Genomic DNA, 26,291 nt, shown 5'->3' on the forward strand with positions numbered 1-26,291 from the left:
AATATGAAAAAGCCGTCACTGGGACCTTTTCGGGGCCAAAACACTTATAAAAATCATTAAGGGCATCTCCTACCCTTTTCCATCTTTTCTCATCTATCGTGCCCTCTTGCGGGAGCCAAGGGCAAATATCTTTTAAAAACTCAAAAAACTGTACTAAATCTTTCTTTTTAACTTTGACTCTGCACGCCCGAAGAGAGTCTTTAAGTCCCTCAATAAATCTTTCCTGGACGCTGATTTCCTGTCCCATTATAGGCAGTTAATCAAAGAGTCTCTAATGTAACCCTTACTCTTTGCGCCTTATACCCTTGGTTCTCCGGAGCCTCTAAATTCCTACTGTTATGTCTTATCCCATTGAGAAGTCGTCCGCTTACCTCTCGGGTCTCAGTTCCGCGGGTCGGGTACTCCCGTGGTGACCGCTTCTTCTATTCTACTTGACTGGCCAGTCCTCTCTGGGGTCCAACTCTCAGCACAACTCCTTCAGGATCCTCGAGCCCCACGTTGGGCGCCAATTGTCCCGGCCCACGGGACAGTCAACAGAGGTCCTAGGACTGAAGGAGAAGGGGGACAAGAGGCGCAAAGAATGGAGACAAGACAGGCTTTCTGATCAAGTCTCCTTTATTGTAAGTAGGGGGGTTACATATATAGGGGAAGGTTTGAGGGAGGGAACATGTAGCTTTAGGCGGGAGTTACCTAATCACAAGACATCTTAACTTCTTAACTTTCTTTATCTATCTTGGTAACGTGAGCAAAGGGCTAGCTGTTTTGAAAGGATTATACTATTGTCTCCAGTTCCTGGAACCTTAGTCCCCCGGGCAATGTCAGGAACGACATTTATCTTTACAGGTCTGAGTCGTTCCTATATTCAGGCAAGGGGCTTCCTCTGACTTTGGGCAGCCTGGCTCCCAACAAAAAACTGACTCACAAATATAGAAGACAATTTGGTGACAGACAGAGTTGGGGGGGGCTTAGGGGCTGGAAGAATGGAGTGAAGGGTTAAAGAAGTACAAATTAATACTTGATAGATGGTCACAGGAATGGGGATCATGAAATATGGAATGCAGTTAGCATTATTATATTGGTTAGGTGGTAAACCAGAATAGAGAAAGAGCAATTAGGGGGATCATTTTATAAACTATATAAATGTCTGACCAATGTACTATATACTTGAAACTAATAAAAATTTATTATTGTTTTAATGTGTATTTCTTTGATTATCAGTGAAGTAGCGCCATTTCATAATTTTAAAAATCAGTGTGTGTGTGTGTGTGTGTGTGTGTGTGTGTGTGTGTGTGTGTTATCTGTTTGTTTTGCCAATTTACCTATTCTGGTCTTAGTGTATTTTTTATCAGTTAGTATTTCTGTATTACGACTATTAACCTGGTTTTCTGTTTCCTGGTATAGTCTAAGTTGTTGCACCTTTACTGCAGTGCAATTTGGCAAAATGTTTCAAGAAGAGAATTTATTAATGTTCAAACCCTTTGATACGGGGATTGCATTTTCAGAAATATATTCCAAGAAAATAATTTAAAGTGACACAAAGGATTATTCTCAAAGATGTTCTTTGTGAGATGCCTAGGGTTTATCATTCTTGAGTTATTAGTAATAAGCCAGAAAATCAAATCTTGGCTTTTTTCTGTTTTTAAAAATTGCGGTAAAATATGCATAACATAAAATTCACAATTTTAACCATTTTTAGGTGTTCAAGTCAGTGAAATTAAATACATTCACAGTATTGTGCAACTTTTACCACTTACCATCTCCAGAACTTTTTTCATTTTGCAAAACTGAAACTATATACTCATTAAACAACAGCTCCCTATTCCCTCCTTTCCCCTAGCCCCTAGCAACCACCAATTTACTTTTTATCTCTATGAATTTGACTACTTTATGTACCTCGTATAAGTGGAATAATACAATATTTGTCTTTTTGTGACTGGTTTATTTCACTTAGCCTAGTGTCTGCAAGGTTCATCTTTATTATAGTATGTGTCAAAATTTCTTTCTTTTAAAGGCTGAATATATTCCAGTGTATGTATTTGCTACATTTTGTGTATCCATTTATCTGTCAGTGGACACTTGGGTTACTTCAATTTTTTGATTATTGTGAATAGTGCTGTTATGAACATGGGTGGACAAATATATTTTTTCACGTCCTTGTTTTCAACTCTTAGGGTATGGACTAAGAAGTGGAATTGCCAGACCATATGTTAATTTGATGCTTAATTTTTTTGAGAAATTGCTGTACTGTTTTCCATAGTAACTACACCATTTTATATTCCTTCCCACCAGCGGTGTGCGATGCTTCTAATTTTTCCACATGCTCGCCACCACTCGTTATTTTCTGTATTGTTTTATAACAGCCATCCTAATGAGTGTGAGATGATATCTCCCTGTGGTTTTGTTTTGCCTTTTTCTAATAATTATTGATGTTGAGAGATCAAATCCTGTTTTTTTGTTTGTTTTTATTTTTATTTTTTGATACCATTTATATAACCAGCTATTCACGTCACAAATCTTCCTCTCTTCAAAGTCTGGAAGAATATGAAAACATCTGTGCCCACATTATATTTAATTTCTTCCTAAGGTTTTCAGGATCTTTTGCTGTACATTTCAGGTTTCCCCTGTCCGATATTGACCCATGTAAACCAATAGAAGTGGGCAGTGGTTGATTGCTCTAATAAATCAACAGACTACTACATTCCTTCACTCCTTCATTAATTCACTCAACAGATGCCTATTGAGCACCTACTATGTGTCAGGCACAGTTCCAGATGCTGAGATTTCAGCAATTAACGAAACAGATAAAATCCTTGCCTACATGCAGCTTATAATTCTAGTGGAGTGGGTGGGAGAGAGAGATAGACAAATAAATGAATATATCAATTGTTGAGAAATGTTATGAAGAACAGTGAAGCAGGGGAATGTGAATGGAGTGTGTTAGGGGCTGCTATTTTATATAGACATTACTTTACTTCTGATTCAATGAATGCAAGTTTATCTCCTTGCAAATTTTTTACATAGGGTGGTTAAGAAAGGCCTCCCGCTAAGATAACATTTAAATACATACCTGAAGAAAGTATCCCCATCCTAGAATGTAAGGTGAAAGAGTCTGAGGAAAGGAGAGGATTAAAAGGGTTCTTGAGAATACCAGGTAGAAAGAGCTGAGTGCAAAGGCCCTCAGGCAGCAGTGTGCTTGGTATGTTCAAAAAAGACAAGGAAATCATGTGGCTGGAGTGGAGTGAGTGAGAGGAAAGGTGTAAGAAATGAAATGAGGAGGTGGGGGCACAGGTTAAATTTTAAAAGGCCTTATAAGCCACTGTAAATACCTTCTCTCTGAGTGAGACAGGAAGGCATTAGAGACTTTTGAGCAGGCAAATGTCATGACCTGACTGCAAGGATCACTCTGGCTGTTGGATTAAGAATAGACTAGAGGGGACAAGTGTGGAAGCAGGGAGACCTGTTGAGAATTATTGGTATAAGACAGGTGAAAAATGATGTTGGATTGATTGGACCTGAGTGGTAGCAGTGGTGGTGGTGAGTTGTAAGTTTCTGAACGTATTTCAAAGGCAGAGTTGACAGGGCTTGCTATGGATTGGTGTGGGATGTAAAATATAACAGGATGCCAGTATATTTTTTGGGAAGTATAGCTTTCGAGTCACCAAATCAGATCTATACATGTCTGCCTCTGTATCTTTCAAAAACTAGGCTATACCTGTTATTGTCAGTAACGAGTGTCTTAGTACCTGCTGATATCTTCGAATCATCCTCTATGTTCCTTTCATAGACCAAGGAAAGTGACAGCCTCTTCAGAAAATCCCCTCCTACTTGTTGGTAGTGGTTCAGAATTGATTTTTTCTACTCTTTCTCACACTCTTCAATAACATTTTTATTTCTTTCTTTCTGCATATTATAGCTTAATCCTGAGGGTAACAAAAGCCTCCTCTATCCAAAAAATTCCCTCCAACTCATCCATACAATAAAGTTTGCACAATATTAATTACTGTTTTGTTTTAGGTTATTGCCCATAAATACAGTACTAATCATTCATTTTCACGTTATGTGCTCACTTCTAAAATGGGATAAATGATACCTGCCTTATAGAGTGTCTGTAAAAGCAGGGGAATGATGGGTATAAATGTCTGATCAATGCATTGTATACTTGAAACTAATAATAAAATAAAATTAAGAAAAAAAAGTATTTGAAGAAACAATGGCTGAAATTTCCCAAATTTAATGAAAAACATTACATAATCAAGAAGCTCAACGAACTCCAAATATGACAAACAAATAGATCCATACCCAGACACATTATAGTAAAATTGTTGCAAGTCAAAGACAAAGATAGAATCATAAAAGCAGGAAAAAGAAAACTCTGCACATGCAAGGAACCCCCACAGTTAGATTAACAGCAGACTTTTCATCAGAATCAATGGAGGCCAGAAGCCATTATGATAGTATATTCAAAGTCCTGAAAGTAAAATATGATCATACAAGAATCTTATATCCAGTAAAATTACTTTTTAAAAATGAAGGCAAAATAAAGGCATTCTATGATAAACAACAAAAAAATGTGTTTTAAACTGTAAAAAGCTGTATTGATGTGAGAGGTTATTAAGGTCTTATCATTCATGATCTTTTTATTTAAAGAACATTTTAGATAGTTCTCTATTAACATTGCATTTCATTATTTTGATATATTTTATTAGAGGCTCAATGTTTACTTTTTTAAACCAAATGAAATGTTAACATGTTAATAAATAGTAACACTTAATATCTATTTGTGAGGGGATGTTTTTTAGCCTCAAGTAACAGAAAACCAAACCAGAAGTGGCTTTAAGCATAAGGATAATGTATTATCTCACATGACAAGAAGCTATGAGTGGAGCAGACCCAAAGTTGGTTATCACTGACATTGTCAAGGACAGAATGGCTATAGCAGCTCTTGGAATCACATTGTCATTTAATAACAAAAAATATTGTGTCATGGTTTTTTTAACTCTCTTATTTAAAAAAATTTACATTTTCAATGAACACAAAATAAAGTTGACTTCTTCGGCATACAGTTCTATAAGCTTTAAAACATGTAAATACCACCATAATCAATATACAGAAGAGTTCTATCACCTCCCCGCCCCCAAACTGCCTCCTGTTATTCCTTTGTCACACCTTCCCTTCATTCCTAACTTCTGGAAACCACTTATCTGCTTTCTGTTCTTATAATTTTATCTTTTCAAGAATGCCATCTCAATAGAATTATACAGTATGTAGCATTTTAAGACTGTCTTTTTTCACTCAATATATATAATTTAGACCATTAAATATATTATATATAAATGGCTCTTTCTTTTCTATTGATGAGTAGTATTCCAGTGAATGCATTTAGCACTGTTTGCTTATTCATTTGCCCATCGAAAGATGTTTGGGATGTTTCTCATTTTTGGAATTATGAACAGAACCTCTATAAACATTTGGGAATAGGTTTTTGCATGACCATAAGTTTCATTTCTCTAGGGATGTGGTTCTCAACCAGGGACTATTTTGTGCCCCCCCCAAAAAGGGATATTTGTCAATACTTGTCGATATTTTGATTGTCTCAACTTGGAGACACAGATGCTAATAAACATTCTACAGTGCATAGGACAGCCCCCCACAACCAAGAATGAACTGTCTCAAAATGTTAATAGTGTCAAAGTTGAGAAATCCTGGTCTAGGGTAAATACCCAGGAGTGTGATTGCTGAGTCATATAGTAAAGGTATGTTTATACGATCATAAAGAAGTCAATTCTAGATCTGCCATTTTTTCTTTCTCCTTCCTTTTTCCAGTAATTTCTCCAGTAGTATAGATGTGGAAATTGGATAGCCTCACATCAGACCCAGGAGAGGTGGACCGATTTAAAAAAAAGCATCTGACAAAAATAAAAATACCTTTATTATTTTAGGTACATAATAAAGTGCATTAAAATATATGTTCTTTGTAGCATCATACTTCATTGGTCTATAGGCTGGTTGGAAGAGCTTGTGCAGTTTGAAGAGTGTCCAGATCAACATTCTGGTATATTTGCTCACAAAAATGCACTTACTAGCACAATTAATTTCTTCCATAAATTACTTACATGATGAGCCACAGCACAGCTTTAACCTTGACTTTCTTCCAGCTCATTTGGGGAAACTGATCATAAATGGTTTCAAGAAAGAAATATATAAAGAAGTTATCTCTGAGTAGCAAGGAAGGGGATGATGTCTTGCTGGTAAGCTTAGAAAGATCTTTTTATTAAGAAAAATCTCCCAGGAATAGTACTCCCAGAAAGATGAATGAAAGGACTTTTAGGAATGGTGTCGCTTAGTATGACTTTCTATTTTTAAAAATTTTGTGGTTTTCTAAATTTTCTCTGTTAAAATAAATAATTTTCTTAAAAGGTATAGGCCTCAGGCACATCAAGAGTGTTCAGAAGAGCTGGCAGTGCCTTGGGCAAGAGAGCTCCAGGATCCCAAGGAGGAGAAGACACTAGCTCAACCCACCCATAGAAAGTACACAGAATCAAGAGAAGCCACATCTGTGCCTAGGTGAACAGAGATACCACCACAGCTCTGTTCCTTACTGGCTGGGTGAACTTGGGCTGCTTATTTAATTGTTCTGTCTTAGTTTCTTCATTTAAATACTGGGAAAGTGATAACAGTTACCTCATAGAGTTTTTTGTTACCTGCATAAATCCATGTAAAGCACTTATTACAATGACTAGCACATGAGAAATGCTCCCTAATTTTCACCATTAACTATTGTTATTATTATTATTGCTGTTATTGTTATAAAACAAGAGATGGTACATAGTATGAGAGTATTGAAAAAGCCAGAAGAGAGCACCCTCCCAAAGAGGGCATTACCACAAATCTCAAAGATCCTGCTAGGGGGATGTCCTCTCATCCATGCACACAGAAAAAGACTTGTCTAGGTGTGTCCCACCCCTTCCCCATTATGCCGTTGTTGCAAAATACATTATTCTGCTTTTATCTCTTTTTCTGTGCTACACCTCTACTGAAACTTTGTGGTTTCAGTACTTAAAAGTAAAGAACACTGGGCTATCAAAGGAGATTCGATCCCCAAGTTTCTGAATTGTGACACACATAGTAGAAGTCAATCTTGGCTCCTGAGATATAGAAATAAGGAGAGAGTACTAAGGTTAAACTATCAAGACCTGGCTAGAAATTCTTCAGTTCTGTAAATGGGTTTTTGAGGTATTTCTTTTTCCCACCCTCTCATACATGTTTTGAATCATTCTTTATAGTGTGGATTCACTCTTCACAAGGTTCTCTTGCCCATTATTAAGGGAAAGAAACAAATTCTGCACCTGAAATCAAAGAACATGCAGAACAACATGGGTAATCTCTTCAACAGGCAGCCAAGTTTGCGCTAAAAAGAAAGAGTCATAGGGGAAGGAAGCAGGATCAGACAGCCTGATCACAAGGCTCAAACACAGCTGAGACATAGATGAAGAAGAAGCACACAAGTTTTAAGAAGGAAACAAGGGGAGAGAAGCCTCTCCTTACCAATTAACATGTGCAATTCCAGGCATGTCAGCTGGAATTGCTTTAACATAGAGCTTTAATCACCTGAACAACCCCGTGAGCTCCCAGGGAGCAAGAAATCTGGGGGAACTTGTAATGGGCGGAAGATGAAATATTGTCACTAAAAATCTGTTTGGCAACACACACCAAACAGGATTTTGGTGTGTTTTGCAACACACACCAAACAGGATTTTTCTGAGGAAACCCCCTTAGTTCCTCCAAAATGAACAAATCAGAAAAAAAGTCTAGGTCTGAGGAGGAACAAAGTGCTTCTTTTTTTTGGTCACATGTCTTAAGAGCTCAGTACAATCATCTTGAGATTTTGAAGCTTCTCACGAGAGAAGTTTCTTATTAGAGAGACGCTGACTGCAGAAAAGTGAGCAACAGGAACATGTACCAAGAACTTCTCACAGGTATGTTGTTTCCCTTTCCTTGACCCCTGATTAGCATCTCAGCAATATACAGGGAATTATGGAAAGAGGTCCTTTCCAAGACATAGATGGCATTACTAGAGTCTGTGGGATCAAGAAAATACTTATTTTTTTCTTCAAAGTAACTCATTCAGAAATTTCACCATGGACAGTGGTATTACATGGAGGTGGCATAGCATTTATTATCTATCATATAAGCCAACAAGCCTCGTTCCCTACTGCTTACATCTTTGCACCTATACCCAATGACTTAAGCAGCTCTTAAGAATTTGGGATCCGAAAAGATATCTGTGCCCCCATGTTCATTGCAGCATTATTCCCAATAGCAAAGATATAGAAATAATCTAAGTGTCCAACAACGGTTGAAATGATTCAGAAAATGTGGTATATATGTGCAATGGACTATTATTCAATCATAAAAAAAATAAGGAAATCCTGCCATTTGCAATAATATGGATGGAACTTGAGGACATTATGCTAAGTGAAATAAGTCACACAGAGACAAATACTATATTATCTCAATTATATATGGAATAAAAAAAACTCATAGAAACAGAGATGAGACCTGTGGTTGCCAGAGGTGGGGGTAAGGGTAGGGAAATGGTGTGGAGGTAGTCAAAAGGTACAAACTTCAAGTTATAAATTAAATAAGTTCTGGGGATGTAATGTACAATATGATGACTACAGCTAACAATATTGTTTTGCATATTTGAAATTTGCCAAGAGAGTAGATCTTATAAGTTTTCATGATGAGGAAAACAATTTTTTTGTAACTGAGAGGTAATGGATGTTAACTAAGCTTATCGTGGCAATCATTTTGCAACATATACATATATCAGATCATTGTGTTGCACACCTTAAACTTATACAATGTTATATGTCAATTATATCTCAATAAAACTGGAAAAAAGAATTTGTCATCCCATGTACATCTTAAGTTAGGTGCTGCAGAACTACTGGGCAGAATATGCTGTGCAAATTATCACAGTTCTTTAAAATTGTACTTCCATTCTAAGTCTAATAAACTCTCTAAGATAGCATACGCAAGTTTAGAGTTAATTTTCATTTTGACCACTGCAGTGGCTCTTAATTGGTTTTTGCCACACCTCAGAAGTGCCAGGAATAAGTAAGCAGTTGGAAGGAAAGGGTAGAATTCTAGGTAGCACTCTGGGCCCAAATTACCCACAGTCCATGCTGTGGCCTTGGGGAGCAGGCATCAAGGTCTGTGTTTACATCACCGGTGCCGAAGTGGTAAAAGCACTGGGTTCGAGGTCAAGAGGCCTGGATTTGAATTTCAATTAATGATACTACTTACTAAATGTCAAGTCATGCTAACTTTCTAGGCCTTCTTTCTTCTTCTGTAGAACTTCGCAGAGATTATGTGACAGGATTGTAAACTGTAAAGTGCTAAGCAATTTTGTGGTATTTTTATTGAGCCTAAAGTCCCATAGACCCCTCAGACTAGAGCATATACCTCCTCTCTCATTTCTCCCAACCCCAGCCAAATTTTCAAATAACACTATCAAAAGCTTCCAAGAGTAGAAATGCAAGCATCCATTAATCTCAATTTCACAGAAAAAAAACATAAAATATTTTTAAAAGTAACAACAAGCTATGTACAATTTAATTTGTGGCAAGCTTTCAACTGAGACTATTTGTTAGAGTAGCTCGTCACAAATGGTGTAGAGCATTATTTGAAGAAGTGTCATACTCTCGGGTACTGTGTGAGTCATGAAACCCAGTTTTCTAAAAGCTCTCACTAGAATGCCCCTTTGTACAAGTTTGGGAATGCCTTTGAAGGACATGGGGGTTGGAGGGTGGGTGGGTGGGAGTTAAAAGCAATTGGGTCATCAGCCTTGGAAAAGAAGCTCAAATGCTCTCCTGGGCATGATAACTGTGTAAATGTAAAAAGACTAGGGTTCTGTTCGCAGAGCTAAGTTTATCTACTGCTGGAAAATTGTTTGATCTGGGTGCTGACTTATCTGCATCAGGACTTAAGTTCCTCAAATTGTACTCTGTAGTGGGTAGGCCCCAGGGAAACACCGAAGTCAAAGGCTGCTGTTTCCTGCTGAGCCAGCCCTGCCCTTCCGGAGCCAGAAGTTGTTGAGGAGAAAATTTATATTATGCAGCAAGTGGCTTGAGGTGTGTATAATGTGTGTCACCCTCTGCTTAGCCTTGACGACCTTGGGAAAGTAGCGATCTGATTGTTTTCTATAGTAATACATAGAATAGAGATTGACTTGATAACTGAGGATTGGGGCTAGTTTCAATTCCCTCAGCAGTTATTTCCATTCAGGGACAAACTGAGGAAGTGGACCTGAGAATTGTTTGACATCAAGGCCTAATTCAGATAGGCTGTGTCAGTTGTTAACAGAGTATGGTCCTTAAACCAGTAACATCAACTTCACCTGGGAAGATGTGGAAAATTCAAATTCTTGGGCCCCTCTTCATACCAAATGAATCTAAAACTCTGGAGGCGTGGCCCAGCAATCCGTGTTTTTAAAATCATTCCAGATGATTCTCATTCATGCTTAAACTTGAGATCTACTGGCTTACGGGCTTCTCATCCTTGGCTACACATTTGAGGCATTTGTTTAAAATGCAGATTCGGGAGCAGGGCCCAGAAAATGCCTGTTTTTAATCCCTAGGTGACTGTTGCTCAGGTAGGATTGAGAACCACAAGTACATTCTTTCCTTATGGACAAGTTACTCAGGACTATGCTGTTTTTGTCATGAACCTTCCAACCCCTTGTCTGGATTATAGATTAGAGTTCTAGGATTAGGTGGCATTTCCTGGCTCAGGGCCTGTCTCTGAATGAAGGCCTAGGCAGAGGGTGATGCCTGTGTTTCTTGGTAGGGAAGCTAGAGTGTCTCTGCCTATCGTATTTATTTTGAAAGTGATTTGAAAGTGGTTTACAAGGATGAAAAAAAAATTTCGTTTATGTAAATATTGAACCCTAGAGCAACAGTGAAATAATCTGAACTTCTGTTTGCAGTTAAGTAAATCCATTGTTTCACATCTTCTTTTCTTGGCTTCTTGTTATAATAGGAAATGTAGAATAATATAGAAACAGGGTAATGTTCATATATACATGGGGGAATACATGTTGAACACAGGCAAATATGGCTACATTAATTGAGGGTCTATGTGCTAAACAACGCTATAATTTAATCCTTGCGGTAAACTTGTGAGAGCCTTGTTGCCTTTTACAGAAAAGACTGAGCTTATGTGATTTGACTTCCTGAAGGACACACATTATCAGGCAGAGGCAGGATTTGAACTCAGGTATGTCTGATTTGAGGGAGCTTTTGTTCTTTTATAATCACCAGACTTTCTGTCAGTTCCCTGACACTCGTAGTAACACTGTTGTTTAAGAAGCTAGGCAGGCTGAAGTGAGCTCTTACTGATAGGTTTTGATAAAGGAAAAGTATTTGATTTGCTCTGGATGACTCACTGAGCTAAGATTAAAATCTAGGTTTTCTGTCTGTCTGCTAAACCAGAAAGTGAATTTTATGGTTAAAAGATGAAGCAGTCCCTCCTTGCTACAGCAATGCAAATGCTGACCAAGAAATCAAGAAAAGAGCTAGCATGTCCCTACCACTCCCTGGGTTTTGAAATAGGGTCCTGACGTTTCAGAGTGGCAAAGGAAGATCCTTGGAGAGCTGTCCAAAAGGCAAGCATGATATAAGGTCACATTATAAGGGACAGTATGTATCTAGAGTTAGGAACTCAATCTTCCTTTGGGTTATACATTGGTTATATTACCAATATTTCAACTACCTTGGTATTCAGCTCCCTATTGTCCCTATTTATTTTCTCAAACTTGGAAATGTTGATTGTTATTGTTTTAACTTGGAAGCTATAAATAAAATGTAGTTGAGTAACTGGATTTTTCTTTGTTATCTTATATCTAGAGTAACCAGATGTTGCAGCCTGCTGCAACTACATTAATGTTTTTTATGTTTGCTGTCACTTTCATCCTTAAAAGTGTTATGATTTGGTTGATAAATTATGTATGGTTATCCTTCTCATGACACCTTCTTTCTTCTTTTTCTTCAGAGCATAACCTAAGAAGTCCTTCTTGTCCCTAATGTCATTTTTATAGGCATGTGTCATTTTTACATTTATTCTAGGTAATGTGTGTTATAGTTTCTCCTCATTTCCAGAAAAATCAAATAAAAAAGGATAGATTTAAATTGCAGAGAGCAAAGCCCAGAAGATGAGGACTGAGAGTAACCACTAAAGAAATACTTTTACGAACTACTGAGAGAATTGGGAACTCTCTTTCCGTGGAGACCTTGACAGGTAGGCTCAGCATTCTTCAGCCATGTATTAAGTATAGGACTGCTTAAAAATCTTTATGACCTCTGAAACTCCCTCCCAGCTCTGGGACTCTTCTACCTTTTAAGGACAGCATAACAGTAAAGGTAAATGGGTAATACCTGGGATTAGGATCAGCAAATGATCCCAAGATGGATTAAGCCACAGGACTCCTTCTCTGTTAGAAAAGGAGCAGGTGGGTGGCAGTCTAGGCACATCTTAGTGGAATTTCCTGGTTCATCATTCTCAAGCTGGATTTTTCAACCTTATCCATGGAAGTCAAGGGCAGTGGTAGCCTATGCCCTCTTCTGCCTAAATCACACTTCTACTCCTCACTTTGCCACCTAAGAGAAGCTGGCTTAGCTCCTGGATGGGAAAGTCCAGGGTACCCAAAGCCCCATTTTCTCTGAAAGCTCCCTAGTGACTGGGAGCTAAGTAAATGGCAGTTTTCAGGATCAGCCTCTTGCATAACCTTGTTATTTAAGGTCAAGCATTTCCAGTATTAGTGAGGTACAGCTCTCCTCCCCAACTCCTATGTCACCCCAACTTCATTTCCAACCCCACCCAGCACTAGTTTTTGTTGTGCAAATAAAACTATGCCTCAGTGAACCGAACTATGTAGCAGCTTTCACTTCCCCTCTTGGGTTTTGCTGAAAAGGTCCAGGAATTTAGACGTGGGTCTAAACCCCCAGCAAGGCCAAGACAATCTCGGTAGCCATCTCAGCAGTACAGAATGTTTCTTCCTCTGCCCCTCTCCATTTGGATCCATGACCCCTCAGTTCAGTTCTGCTTTTCTCTAGGAACATGAGGAATGCCAGCTTGTGGGTAACATGTCAGGAGGCTGTGGGCTGACCAGGAGCCTGGTAGCTCAGTGCTCAGCAACAAACTTTTGTTTTGAGTAACTTGGTGGATACTGGGCCACTAATTGAATTCTAGGATACAGATGAAGAAACTGAGGCTAAGACAAGTATATAACTTGAGCATAGCTGGTAAATAACAGAGCTGGGATTTAAAGCCAGGTTTTGCAGACTTCAAAGCTGAACCTACTTCAGGTCCAAGAACTTCCAGCCCTTTTTCCCTATTTTCCAGGAATGGGATGGGTTGAAAAGATCAGGTACTTCCAGTAGAATTTTTCACTGGGATTTAGAGAATGCAAAGGCTTCGAGCTCCTTAGGGTCCAGGCAATGTGTAATCAATCAGCATTCCTGCTTGCTAAGAGATGCAATGGTGAACAATTTGTATCAGGCTTGTATAAACTGTTAAAAGTTAGGTCCCCTCTGGTACTATCTTGGTGCACAAACACAAATCTAACTTAAAAGCTTTTCCTTGAAGGGAAACTTTTCTGTTGATTTTCTTAAAGGGGCAGTGTAGGGTTTCACACAGCATTTCAAGCAGTAAAGCTTGACAAAATTCCTCTTTTTGTCCATCTCCTTAAAGACTCCATAGCAACAGTTCAAATCTCTGTCTCTTTTTCCCTCCCACCATTATCACTCGTTTTCTTTCTTACTCCATACTGCTCTAATTCTTTCTTCTTAGCACTCCTAAAAATTTGTGCATTTTGCCTTCAGGCTTCTGGGACATGTGTAACCCCCTTAGCCATTTAATCTGGTTTCTTGCTCTTGATGTTTTTCTCCGGTAGGGAGGAACCCCTCCTCCATTTTTGGTGCATTCTCAAGTCTGGCCTCCTTCTTGTTATACCTCGATGATGTAGAAATGATCATCAGATTACGCATGTCCTGAAAACCTGATGATGTTATCAGTGAATAGGATGTTTTGATCATTTCAGAACAAAGTTAAAACACTTAGGCTTGACTTGCATTGTCTTCTTGTATTTGGGATAATAAACAAGCCTCAATTCCTGCTTAACAAGAATTGACATTTATTGAGCATCTATGACATGCTAGGCCTTGTGCTAGGCAATTTCATCCATGTTATCTAATTTAAACTTAGAAGAAAAAACCTTGGAAGGTATGGGTTTTTAACTCTTATTTGATATATTTTTCAAAACTAAGGTTCTCAGGGGTTTAAGTGACTAGTCCAATGTTACACAGAGCAAGGGTTCAAATCTGATTCCAAAGCTTATACTTTTTCCATTGTATCAAAATCATCTGTTTATAGGTGAAGTGAGGTATAAATAATAATAATGTTATTTTATGCCTAAAATATTTGAAGTTGCCTCCTAATTCTACTTTTTGTGATTATTAAACACAGTTTTGCCACTGAATTAGAAATACTATTTAATGATAGTCGAATCTGGTGTTCTTTACACCATAAACAATAAAAAGTTAGCAATAGTTTTCATTATAAATGTCTGACTAATTCACAAATGTACTGTCATTTTAATTTAAAAAACCCCACAATCTTTAAATCTTTTCTTTTGGAAAAAAGTTTACTAAACCTTTTAGTCAATGGAGATTTTGCTGAGAATATGATTACAGTCAGCATTAAATATGTGAAGTCATGTGGCAATTATATTTTTAAGAGAGACTTATTTCTTTGTTTCTTTTTACTATTATTATCCTTAAGGAATCCCTGTATCAAGGCTGTTTGTGTGATAGCCATCCATCTTGCAAAATAACATTATCTCTAGTGGGATTTTATTGTCCTTTCTACCAGACGTGGCACTAAAACCTACGTGGACAACCTGGTGGAAGGTGAAAGTAATTTAAAATCAGAAAACTTGGGATCTTCTTATGGCTTTTCTTTTGACAAGTCACTTCACTTCTCTAATTTTTTTAAGTGTTTCTGCTGAGGCATAATAGAGATGGGCTAGTGTTTCACAGTTTGACAAGTGAATCCAGTGTAGGTGAAATACTTTCATATCACTTACCTTTCTTATTTAAAAAGACTGGGTTTAAAAGTGAATTAACATGTATCCCCGAAAAATGAAAACATATTGCCTACACAAAACGTTGTACATGAATGTTCATAGCAACTTTATTCATAATAGTCAAAAAGTAGAAAAAATCCACGTGTCCATCAGCTGATGAATGGGTAAGCCAACTCTGGTACATCCATACCAAGAAATACCACTCAAAAATAAAAAGGAACAAACTATTAATATATACAACAACCCGGATGAATCTTAAGGGATTATGCTGAGTAAAAAAAAAAAAAAATCAACCCCAAAAGGTCACATACTGTGTGGTTTGAACTATATAACTTCCTTGAAATGACTAACTTATAGAGATGAAGAACAAATTAATGGTTATTTGTGGTGATGTAATTGTTCTATATCTTGATTGTGGTGGTTGATATACAAACATACACACATAATAAAAATTTATAGCGCTAAATATAAACAGACACATAAATACAAGTAAAACTAGGGAAATCTGAACAAGACAAGTGGGTTACATCAATGCCATTATCCTGGTTGTGATGTACTATAGTTTTACCAGATGTTAAAACATTGCGGGAAACTGGGCAAAGTGAACAAGACATTTCTCTGTATTATCTCCTACAACTGCATGTGAATCTACAATTAACTCAAAATAGAAAGTTTAACTTGAAAACAAAGTAATTTAGGTTTCTCTTTGTCCATTAAAATGTCCTAACCTGAAGTGAAGTGTTGAGGTTTAAGAAAAAGAAATACCTTAGAGTTTAGAATCTTCTGGGTGCTAATTTTAGGCACACTCTTATCTGTGCAAGTGATGCAGGAGAGATCTACTGGAACATCCAAAAGAAGACACAACCTGGAGTTCTGGTGACCAGGTTCTTGTCTTATAACATGAGAAAGAATTCACGGACAAGACAAATATCAAGCAGGAAAGCACAAAATTTATTGAAGTGAAAGTACACACTTAAGAGGGAAGTGTGGGTAAACTCAGAGATGGAGTCACCCGAGGATGTCTGGATTATGGGCCTTTGTCCTTCTTGGGAGAAAGGCCCTGGGTGTGGTACTGACAGAGTCTCATTGTCTCCTCCCAGTAGGCTGGGAGCTTGATTTCTTCATTATTTGGTATTTCTGGAATTGTCAAGGCATCAGGTGCATGATAGGACCGCAGTATCTACAATGCAGATGACATTATAATAATATTATAATTAGCCAAAGGTCAAGTTTCGTCCAAAGATGTCTTCTAAGATAGAAAGGACCAGTTTGGGCTTGCCTCCCCTTGCTGGAGCTAAAACAGAGAGAGAGAGCTGAAGAAAGGAAAAATTCTGGAGCCATATCCTGAAGGGGGAGTGGACATCCCTAGGCTATCTATCCTGTTTCAAAAGTACAGCAGCAACTGCCTTGAAAAGCTTTAAACAGTTTTCTGATCTTGTCATTTTCTACAGTGAATACATGATGGGGAGACTTGCAAGTCAGTTGACTTCCAGTACAGAGAGAACCAACCATAGCTCCTCTTTTCCTGTGTGGGTATCCCACTTCGAGTTTAATAGGCTGGTTTAACAGAGATCTATTCAAAAGAGCAGCTGTAGCCTTGTGGGGAAAGGAGAGGGGTGTGTCTGGCTGTCAAGGGGCCAATGCATAACAAAGGGGACAGAAATGTCAATGTATGGGGTATATAGTGGACAGAGGAGGATCAGGAATGGAAGCGGGTAGCTAATGGAGGAAACACCCAACTTTCTGTTTTTCCCGATGAGCTAGCTAATTTGTTCTGTATTGGCTAATAAATTTCCCCCCTTTCTTTTCATATATTTTGCTCCTTAAATGACTAGGGGGAAGTCAAGTTCCAGATATTTTAACAAGTAGAGCTTTAGAATTTCTATAGCAGCTTTGTGCTAGATTGCATCCTTTTTATTTTTGTGCTAGTTTTTTTTCTTCGTAGAGGAAAAATATTAAGGTACCTGGAATAAGATGCTTAGCTTTTGGATGCTTTTGGTATAGCAAGCTTTGCTATCAGAAAGTAAAGCTTTAGGCTTGGGGATCTCTAAAAAAGGTGAATTAAGGACAAATTTACAAACTAGTCAAAGTAGTCTTTCATGTCTCCTGCTTCCTCACTTGGTGTACCCTTTTATCTCTTCACTGGGGCTCCTTCCTTTCCTCCTCTACTGTCCAGTATTCTCATACCTTTTCCTTATTGACATTTTAGAGGTTTTTCTTTCTGGAAGGATACAGGAAAAACTGATAACAGAGGTTACCTCTGGGGAGGAGGCCTGGGGGATTAGGGTGAGAGAGAAACTTAAGTTTTTACTATATGTCATTTTGTGCTGTTTGAATTTTTATATATCTGCATGTAATACCTATTGGAAAAAATTTACAACAAAAATTTTAAAACTTTTTTCAGTGAGGAATTTTCTATCTAGGCAATTCACGGCATATAACATTTTAGTGGTACATATTCTAGGCTGAAGTAATGTAGATCAAACCTTATTTTCCTTAAAAAAACAGTTTTAGAACTAAGTTACATTTTAAACTGAAAGCCTGATGCCAATTTTTTGAAATATAACAACCATAAATATCATATATAATCAAATGCTAAATCCTATGTTTGTAGACTGAATTTTTAGTTAGTTCCAATGAAAAATATTCTGACTTTGAATAAGACAAGTGTGTATTAGCATGTCGGTTCAGAAAATATGGTTAGTATAGATAAAAATTTTCTAAAATGTATATAAATTAGGTAGAATAACACAGTGATACTATCATAAAATTGTATTAAACAGGATAAAGTCTGCTATAAAAAATTCTTATTTCTTCACAATCCCTGCCTGATTGTGAATGCTCTAACCAGGAGAATTTGGCTCTGTGCCCTATTCCATTCCTTTTAAAGGCTCTGTGCATCATACTACTGTGATGGACCTAAAATCAAAATCAATCTGCAAGAAACAGTGCTATTTGGACTTTGCACAGATACCTCCCTATTCACTCTTTTAACAAAATTATTTATTTTTAATTAGTGTCAAGTATACAGTACATTGATTAGACATCTATATAGTTCATAAAATGATCCCCCAATTGCTCCCTCCCTCCCCTGACCCTCGACCTAGCCAATATATTAATGCTAACTACATTCCTTATGCTGTGCTCCCCATCCCCGTGACCATCCATAATCTACTTATTTGTACTTCTTTAACCATTCACCCCATCTTCCAGTCCCCCAAACCCCCTCCCCTCTGTCCATCACCACATTGTTCACTGTATTTTTGAGCCTGTTTTTGATTAGTTTGTTCTTTTTATTCCTTATATTTCATATATAAGTGAAATCATATAGTGTTTATCTTTCTCTTTCTGACTTAAATGCCTTCTAGGTTTATCAAAGCAATATCTTTATCCATACCCTTCTTTTCAGTCTGTGTGTGTCTTTTAATCTAAAGTGAGTCTTTTGTGTTTTTTCTTCTTAAAGAAGTCCCTCCAACATTTCCTGTAATACTGGCTTGGTGGCGACACATTCCTTTGGCTTATTTTTGTCTGGGAAGCTCTTTATCTGTCCTTCCACTCTAAATGATAGCTTTGCTGGCTAAAGTATCCTTGGTCGTGGATCCTGGGTCTTCATCCTGTTGAATATTTTGTGCCAGGCCTTTCTGTCCTGCATAGTTTCTTTTGAGAAAGCAGCTGCCAGTGGTATGGGTATTCCCTTATAAGTAATTATCTGTTTTTCTCTTGCTGCTTTTAATATTCTTTGTATTTAACCTTTGGCATTTTAATTATGATGTGTCTTGGTGTGGGCCAAGATTTTTGGATCCCTGATTTTTGGAATTCTCTGCGCTTCCTGTGGTTTTATGTCCATTTCCTTCACCAGGTTAGGGCAGTTATCCATCATTATTTTTTCAAGCAGCTGTTCAACATCTTGATTTTCTTCATTTATGCCGATCAGATGGATATTTCTACCCGTAATGGTGTCTCACATGCCCCTTAAATTATGTTTATAGTCTTGGCATCTTATCTCTTGCCATTCTGATTGAGTGTCCTTGGCTTTCCCATCCTCTAGATAGGGCATTTGATCTTTTTCTTTGTTCACTTTGTTTATTCCTTTGTTTATTCCATTTAACATACTTCTCATCTCAGATAATGTGTTCTTCATTTCGGACTGGTTCCCTTTTGTAATTTCATTTCCATTTTCATGTTTTTTATCTCTTTGTTGAAGTTCTCATTGAATTTATCTACACTTCCCAAAAGTTCATTGAACATCTTTATAACCAGTGTTCTGAACTCTGCATCTGTTAGAGTGCTTGACTATATTATTTCTGGATCTCTGTTCTGTTCTTTCATATGGTTTCTGCTTCTTTATCTTCCCATTTTGGCTCTTTCTATGTACTAAGCAAAGCTCCTAAGTCTCCCAGCGTTATTAGTGTGGATTTGTGAAGTAGGTGTCCAGTGGCACAGTCCTGAGAGGAGTTCGGCTGAAGGCCAAATTTAGCCCCAGCCTCTACCCCTCCAGGGCCACCTGTTAAGATTCAGCAAGCAAACCACAGGTGCTGTGCTTATAGTTGCCTCAAGAAACCACACTGGAAACCGAGGCCAGGTGCCACCAGTGTGAGTCTAAGCACTATTCAACAAGAAGCACCTGACTTGCTGAGGCTATACCTAGATATGGCTTGGGTGGAGCCATGATTTGGGGGAGGCAGGGTTTCAGGGAATCCTCTGGGCAGAGCAGCCTCTGTTATCCAGTTTGATGACGTCATGGCTATGGCGGCGCTGTGTCCAGCACACTGGTATGGGGGAGGGCTCAACAGGGAATGATGGATACTGCTGGCACTTCTGTACAGTGTGTGTCTCGCCTTGGCCCTCACTCTGACAATATCTCCCTGTAAGTCCCTGGTACCCCCTGTGCACAGCAGAACTGGTACTCAGAGCGAGCAGGTCTGTCACTGCAAAAATCCGCTCGCAGACGTGGCCCCTTTAAGAGACATCTGCCACAGCCTCCACCTCCATCTCAGCAGCTCGAGACCAGGAAGCCCCACATCCTCTCCCCATCCTACTTTATGCTGTCGCAGGGTGATTTCTTGTATTTCTCCTTAGTTGTATGGCTTGTTCATCTAGATCACAGGCTATTTTTCCTTGCTGCTGCTCCTTGTTTCCATCACAACTTTGATTTGGCTGCCAGAAGGATGAACAGATCCTCTATCATTTACGCCATAATTTTTTCTCCATAAACTAGAAAATACGTCTCACTTTTTGGTGTGCTCTCTCAGCTTTGATTCCATAACATCTGAAAGATTCTAGAAGAGTGCTGAACCATGTGACAAAAGTCTTCAGGTGGGCCTGGAAGCAATCTTTAAAGGAAAACTCTATTTGCTCTTTTAACCATCTGTTCTCCCTTCTTATCTCCCTGGCATGCTAAACCTAGTTTCACACCTTCTAGAAGCCCTTCATTTTTACCACCTTTAAGAACTTCACTCCTTCTCTGGCCTACAGGTCTCAGCTTCCTGCTTTGGCATTGGTTCTGAATGCTCCTTTGATTGCAGTCACACCAGCAGCTGCCACTAACCTTGTCCCTGTGGAAACTATACCAACAAGGCTTGTCCCTTTCTGTCCCTTGTCAGGGCAGAAAATTTGGATATTTGGACAAATTTGGATGTTTACACTTTTCCTTCACTTAAAATTTCCTGTAACAAACAGGGATAGATTTTAGTAGTCATATGGGTATCTCTTGTCATCAATGAGAGCAGAGAACACATTAATCTGGCAGTTCTATCTTGTTCCACCCAGTCTCCCCCCAGCCACACAACACTTATGCAAGACATATTGACTTATACTACTACTACTTCTTCCTCTTCTGCTCACCTTCCTCTTTCTCCTTCTCCTTATATTTACTTTTACAATGAAATCTCTCATCCTTTGATCTATTTTCTTCTTGTTGCCTAACAAGGTTAAAATGCCTTAAAGCATTGGCCTCTTAGTACTGCATCAATCTACTCATCTCAGTCATTATGCCAGGACACTGCCTTGAAATTAGAGCATTTTAGAACATTAGAGCATTGCCTTTTCATTTTATCTGTCATGGACAGGAATATAAGCTGCAAGCATAAACTTATGACACTGTTTTTTTTCTGGAATATTCTAGAATTTATACACCAAATTAGCATTCTTCAAAGCAATCACTGAGATAGAATAACACAAGCATTCCTATGATATAATCATTGTTACAAATGTTTGGGGGCTCCTCTTTTGGAATTAAGGGATGACAAAATATAGTGGGAAGAACATGAAGTTCTTTGATTTGAATCACTAATCTGTCACATATTAGCTGTGCAATATTTGTGCAAGTCTTGCTCTCTGAGCTTCCAGTTCCCCATATACAAAATGGTGTTAAGACTGTCTTGCTGAGTTTTGTAGTGAGTCAATAATGTCAATGAATGTTCCAGGCATATAGTAAGTGCTTGATATTTTCATGCTTCCATATTTAGAATCAGTTTAATATTTGTGCAAGAAAGTTATTGTCCCTACATACTCTCCCTTAGTTGATGACTCTGTTTGCCCCTCCCGATTTATGTTCTGATCAAACTCAATTATATTTTTTTCTTTAAAAAATTAAGTGTAGGAGGGAACTTTTCGACTTTATCAAAACCTACACCAAATAAAATAATTAATGGAGAATCTATAGAAGATATTTAAATCATTAAACCAACAAGGGATTAATATCTAGGATATACAAAAATGACCACTGATTATAAGGGAAAAAAACAAGAAACTCAATAGGAAAATGGAGAAAGGATATAAATAGGCAGCTCACTGATAGAAAAGTCCAAATGGCTACCAAGTATATGAAAATATTCTCAAAATCACAAATTCTCAGAAATATGTCAACAAAAGACAATGGAATATCACTTTAATACCATAAGAATTACAAAAATTATAAAAGTGGATAATACCAAGGGTTACTGATGTTGTAAGCAGATGGGCCCTCTTATGTACTATTCTTGAGAGTCTTAATATTACAGACTTCAATAAGTGGCATACTTTGCTTATAAAAGCTTTTTAAGTCATACTTTGTGATTCTATTTATTATAATACTGTGGTGATCATCAATGTAGCAATCCAAAAAATTCCGGTTTTGTTAGGTATATGTATATATATCCAGTTTCTATAATGGATGCTTGTTTTGTGACTCTTAGAATAAAATTATACTAGAAAATGTGTCATATTTTTATGTGCATATGAAAATATATACAAAGGAAAGAAAACAACCCAAAGCAACTGTACTATTTTATTCCTTCCTTTGTAACTACCAGTGTTCTTGAGACAAGAACTAGAAGATCCATACAAAAATGGTATTGGCCTAGAATTAGCTCTGCAGTGTACCAGGCACCACGCTGGGAACTTTAAATTGTCGGTTGTCTTGTTGAATCTGTACAATGTTATGAGGGAGTAGGCATTATTATCTCATTGTATGGATAAGGAAAGAGGTTCAAAAGGGTTAAATAGTTTGTCAAAGGACACAGGATTAGAGTCAAGGTCTGTTTGGGCTGGTGCTCTTTTTCACTACATTCCCATGAGTGGCTGTAGGAACAGGCTGAAAATGGAAACCAAGGCTGGAGAAAACTTGGTTAGCACACATCAGAAAGTAAACTGACAGAGCTAAGATTATTGTAGTTGTATTTTTTTCTGTTTACCAGGCATCCCATATGCTGATAATGGGTTTAATTGCCTGAGAAATGTAAATATAAACTGTGGTGAAATGAGTGGCTTTATAGCAATGACTCTGTATTTTCTGTTTTCATTCACATTAAGATAGAAGTAACCTATAAACCTTGATATTTTTTCACTTACCATGGATAATTCTTTTAACTGGACTGAGATCCACAGACCCCAAAGTGCATTTCCAGTGTTGAAATTTCAGTATCAGCCCAGACAGCAAGGGAGGTATTTTATTATACAGGGGTGAGAGGAGGGTTGGGAAGCATCTTAATTCTCTAAATTAAATTAAATATGCAATTGCCTCCTCTGCCTTTATGTGCTCACAATTTTGATTATAGGAAGAATAATGCCAGTCTTTGCTGATACACTTTAGAAATGGATTTGTTTTGGAAGTTAACACTGGGACATTTTTTAAAGTTTTCTTGAAGTAGCTATGAGGTATATATTAAGAGAGAGAAATTTAAACTAAACGACTTTCTTTTTCCTTGCAGCCAAGTCACATGGAAGGACCATTTCTTCAAAAATGAGCATCACACATGTGAAAGGATTTTTTTTCTAGTAGTGACTCTAATGCCTGGGGCTGACAAGATGTGCTTAGATAACCTGCCTCCTCAGCAGCTCTGGTTCATTTTGATTGGGCTTTCTCTGCTGTCTTTGGTAGAGACATATGGGTTCAGTAAATGTACACAGTATGAATTGGACATTCACCATGTGTTCTGTATTCGGAAGAAGATCACCAACTTGACAGATGCCATTTGTGATATCCCTGGATACACTACTCACCTCAATCTGACACAAAACCAAATTCAGGTCCTCCCTTCTTATTGCTTTACTAATTTGTCTGCTCTGGTGGACTTGCGACTGGAGTGGAATTCCATTTGGAAGATTGAGGAGAAGGCCTTTTGGGGACTTGAAAATCTGACTCTTTTGAACTTAGTAGAAAATAAGATTCAAAGTCTGAATAACTCCTTTGAGGGCCTGTCCAACTTGGAGACTTTGCTCCTAAGCCATAATCAAATCACCCACATTCACAAAAATGCCTTTATCCCTCTTTTCAAATTGAAACATTTAAGTTTATCTAGAAACCTTATTACCAACTTTTCCAATATTCTTGAAGCAGTCCAGCATCTTCTACACCTGGAATACCTTGATCTTACTACCAACAGCATTATCTCCTTGGACCATAGCTCCAGGTCATTGGTTTCCCTAACCCAGCTGAGCCTGCAGGGGAACAAGCTAATGGAATTAAATTTCTCTGCTTTGTCACTGCCTAATCTGACCACTCTGGATGTCTCTCAGAATAACCATGGAATCATCCAGAATGTGAATCTGGAAACTCTTCCCCAACTGAAGAGGTTGAATCTGAGTGGAACACGGGTGAATCTGGAGATGCTTCCAGTCAAACACCTACAGAATCTAAGGGAAATGGACCTTAGTAACCAAGAGTTTAGAGCTGGTCATTTAAATTTGAACACAGTGTGTCACCTCCTCAGAAACTTGCCCATATTAGAGGTTTTGGTTTTTAGGAAAAATGCCACTGATGCAAGAGGCATAAAGCACCTTGCTAACTGTACCAGGCTTTTGTTCCTTGACCTGAGCCAAAGCAATGATCTGGTTCACCTCAATGACAGTGAGTTTGATGCTATGCCCAGCCTCCAAAGGCTGAATCTAAATAAGTGCCAACTTTCCTTTGTCAGCAACAGGACCTGGAGTGCCCTCCAGAACTTGACAGCCCTAGACCTGAGCCACAATAGGTTTAAAAGATTTCCAGATTTTGCATTTTCACCCTTGAGGTACCTACAATCTCTCTTTCTCTCTAGAAATCCCATTACAGAACTCAGTAATATGGCCTTCTATGGGCTGTATTCATTGAAGGAACTCAACTTGGCTGGGTGCTGGATAGTGCAAATTGACAGATACTCCTTTGCTCAGCTTTCAAATTTAGAGATTTTAGACCTTGGAGACAACAATATTCGAACTCTGAAGCACAGAACTTTTCAGTTTCTGAAGAAACTCCAAGTTCTGATTCTCTCCCGGAACCACCTGAATGTTATAGAGAAGGGTGCATTTTCTGGTCTTACTTACCTCTATAAACTTGATCTGGCATACAATATCTTGTCAAGTTTTCAGGCAGATCTTTTCTTGGGCATTGAAAATCTAGAAGTTTTGAATCTCAGTTTTAATAAAATTACATATGAAACCACTAGGACCTTGCTATTTCCTCCATTTAAGAACCTCAAGTCTTTGAAACAACTTAACCTAGAAGGACAAATGCATGGGATTCAGGTTGTTCCAACCAACTTCTTTCAAGGGCTGAATGGCTTGCAGGAGCTACTCCTAGGAAAAAATTCCATGGTATTTTTGGACCATCTCCAATTTGACTTCTTGACTAATCTCACAAAATTGGATATCTCAGGAACAAAATCTGGAGATCGAAGTCTGTATTTAAATATTTCTTTATTCCAAAAACTCAAAAAACTGAAAATGCTGCGCCTGGAAAACAACAACATAGAGTCACTGGTTCCTGGTATGTTCTCCAGCTTAGAAAGCCTTCAGGTCTTCTCTTTAAGATTCAACAACCTAAAAGTCATCAATCAAAGTCATTTGGAGCATCTGAAGTCTCTGATGTACTTTGATCTCTATGGGAACAAACTTCAGTGCAACTGTGACAATGTGTGGTTCAAGAACTGGTCAATAAACACAGCAAATGTTCATATCCCTTACCTCCGAAGCTATCCCTGTCAGCAGCCAAATTCCCAGAGTTTGTTGATAGATTTTGATGATGCTATGTGTAATTTCGACCTGGGAAAGGTTTACTTCTTATGTTCTTTCAGTCTTGTCCTCACAACCATGGTCTTCTCTTGGTTCAGTGCCAAGATGGCTTCATCTCTACGTTATGGGTTCTACATATTTCAAGCCTGGTACCTGGCCAAGTGGCATAAAACAGAGAAGGAGTTTATCTATGACGCCTTTGTCTCTTTCACTGCCTCTGATGAGCAGTGGGTATATAAAGAGCTTGTTCCAGCTCTAGAAGAAGGTGGCCAGCCTACCTTTAAGCTCTGTCTTCACCACCGGGACTTTGAACCAGGTATGGACATCTTTGAGAACATTCAGAATGCCATCAATACTAGCCGAAAAACTTTGTGTGTGGTCAGTAACCACTACCTACGTAGTGAATGGTGCCGCCTTGAAGTACAGCTGGCCAGTATCAAGATGTTCTATGAGCATGAGGATGTTATCATCTTGATTTTCCTGGAAGAGATCCCAAACTATAAGTTATCCAGTTACCACCGACTCAGGAAACTTGTGAAGAGGCAGACATTTATCACATGGCCTGACAGTGCCCATGAGAGGCCACTCTTCTGGGCTCGTATTAAAAATGCATTAGGCAATAAATCTATGGAGAAAGACAACGCACAGCTAATTGTGGTTGAATAACTGAAAGTCT

General features: G+C 38.2%; 1 protein-coding gene across 1 annotated transcript; it reads left to right on the forward strand.

Annotated features, from left to right (window-relative positions):
* The first annotated feature begins 338 nt into the window (after positions 1-338).
* LOC107503838 (toll-like receptor 13) lies at positions 339-26,281 on the forward strand. Its single transcript, XM_036226539.1, has 3 exons — positions 339-398; positions 11,243-11,280; positions 23,335-26,281. The coding sequence occupies exons 1-3, from the start codon at positions 339-341 to the stop codon at positions 26,279-26,281; spliced, it is 3,045 nt and encodes a 1,014-aa protein (XP_036082432.1).
* Positions 26,282-26,291: the final 10 nt, after the last annotated feature.

This window comes from Rousettus aegyptiacus, unplaced genomic scaffold (genome assembly GCF_014176215.1).
Source record: "Rousettus aegyptiacus isolate mRouAeg1 unplaced genomic scaffold, mRouAeg1.p scaffold_m13_p_9, whole genome shotgun sequence".
NCBI classification, from domain to species: domain Eukaryota; kingdom Metazoa; phylum Chordata; class Mammalia; order Chiroptera; family Pteropodidae; genus Rousettus; species Rousettus aegyptiacus.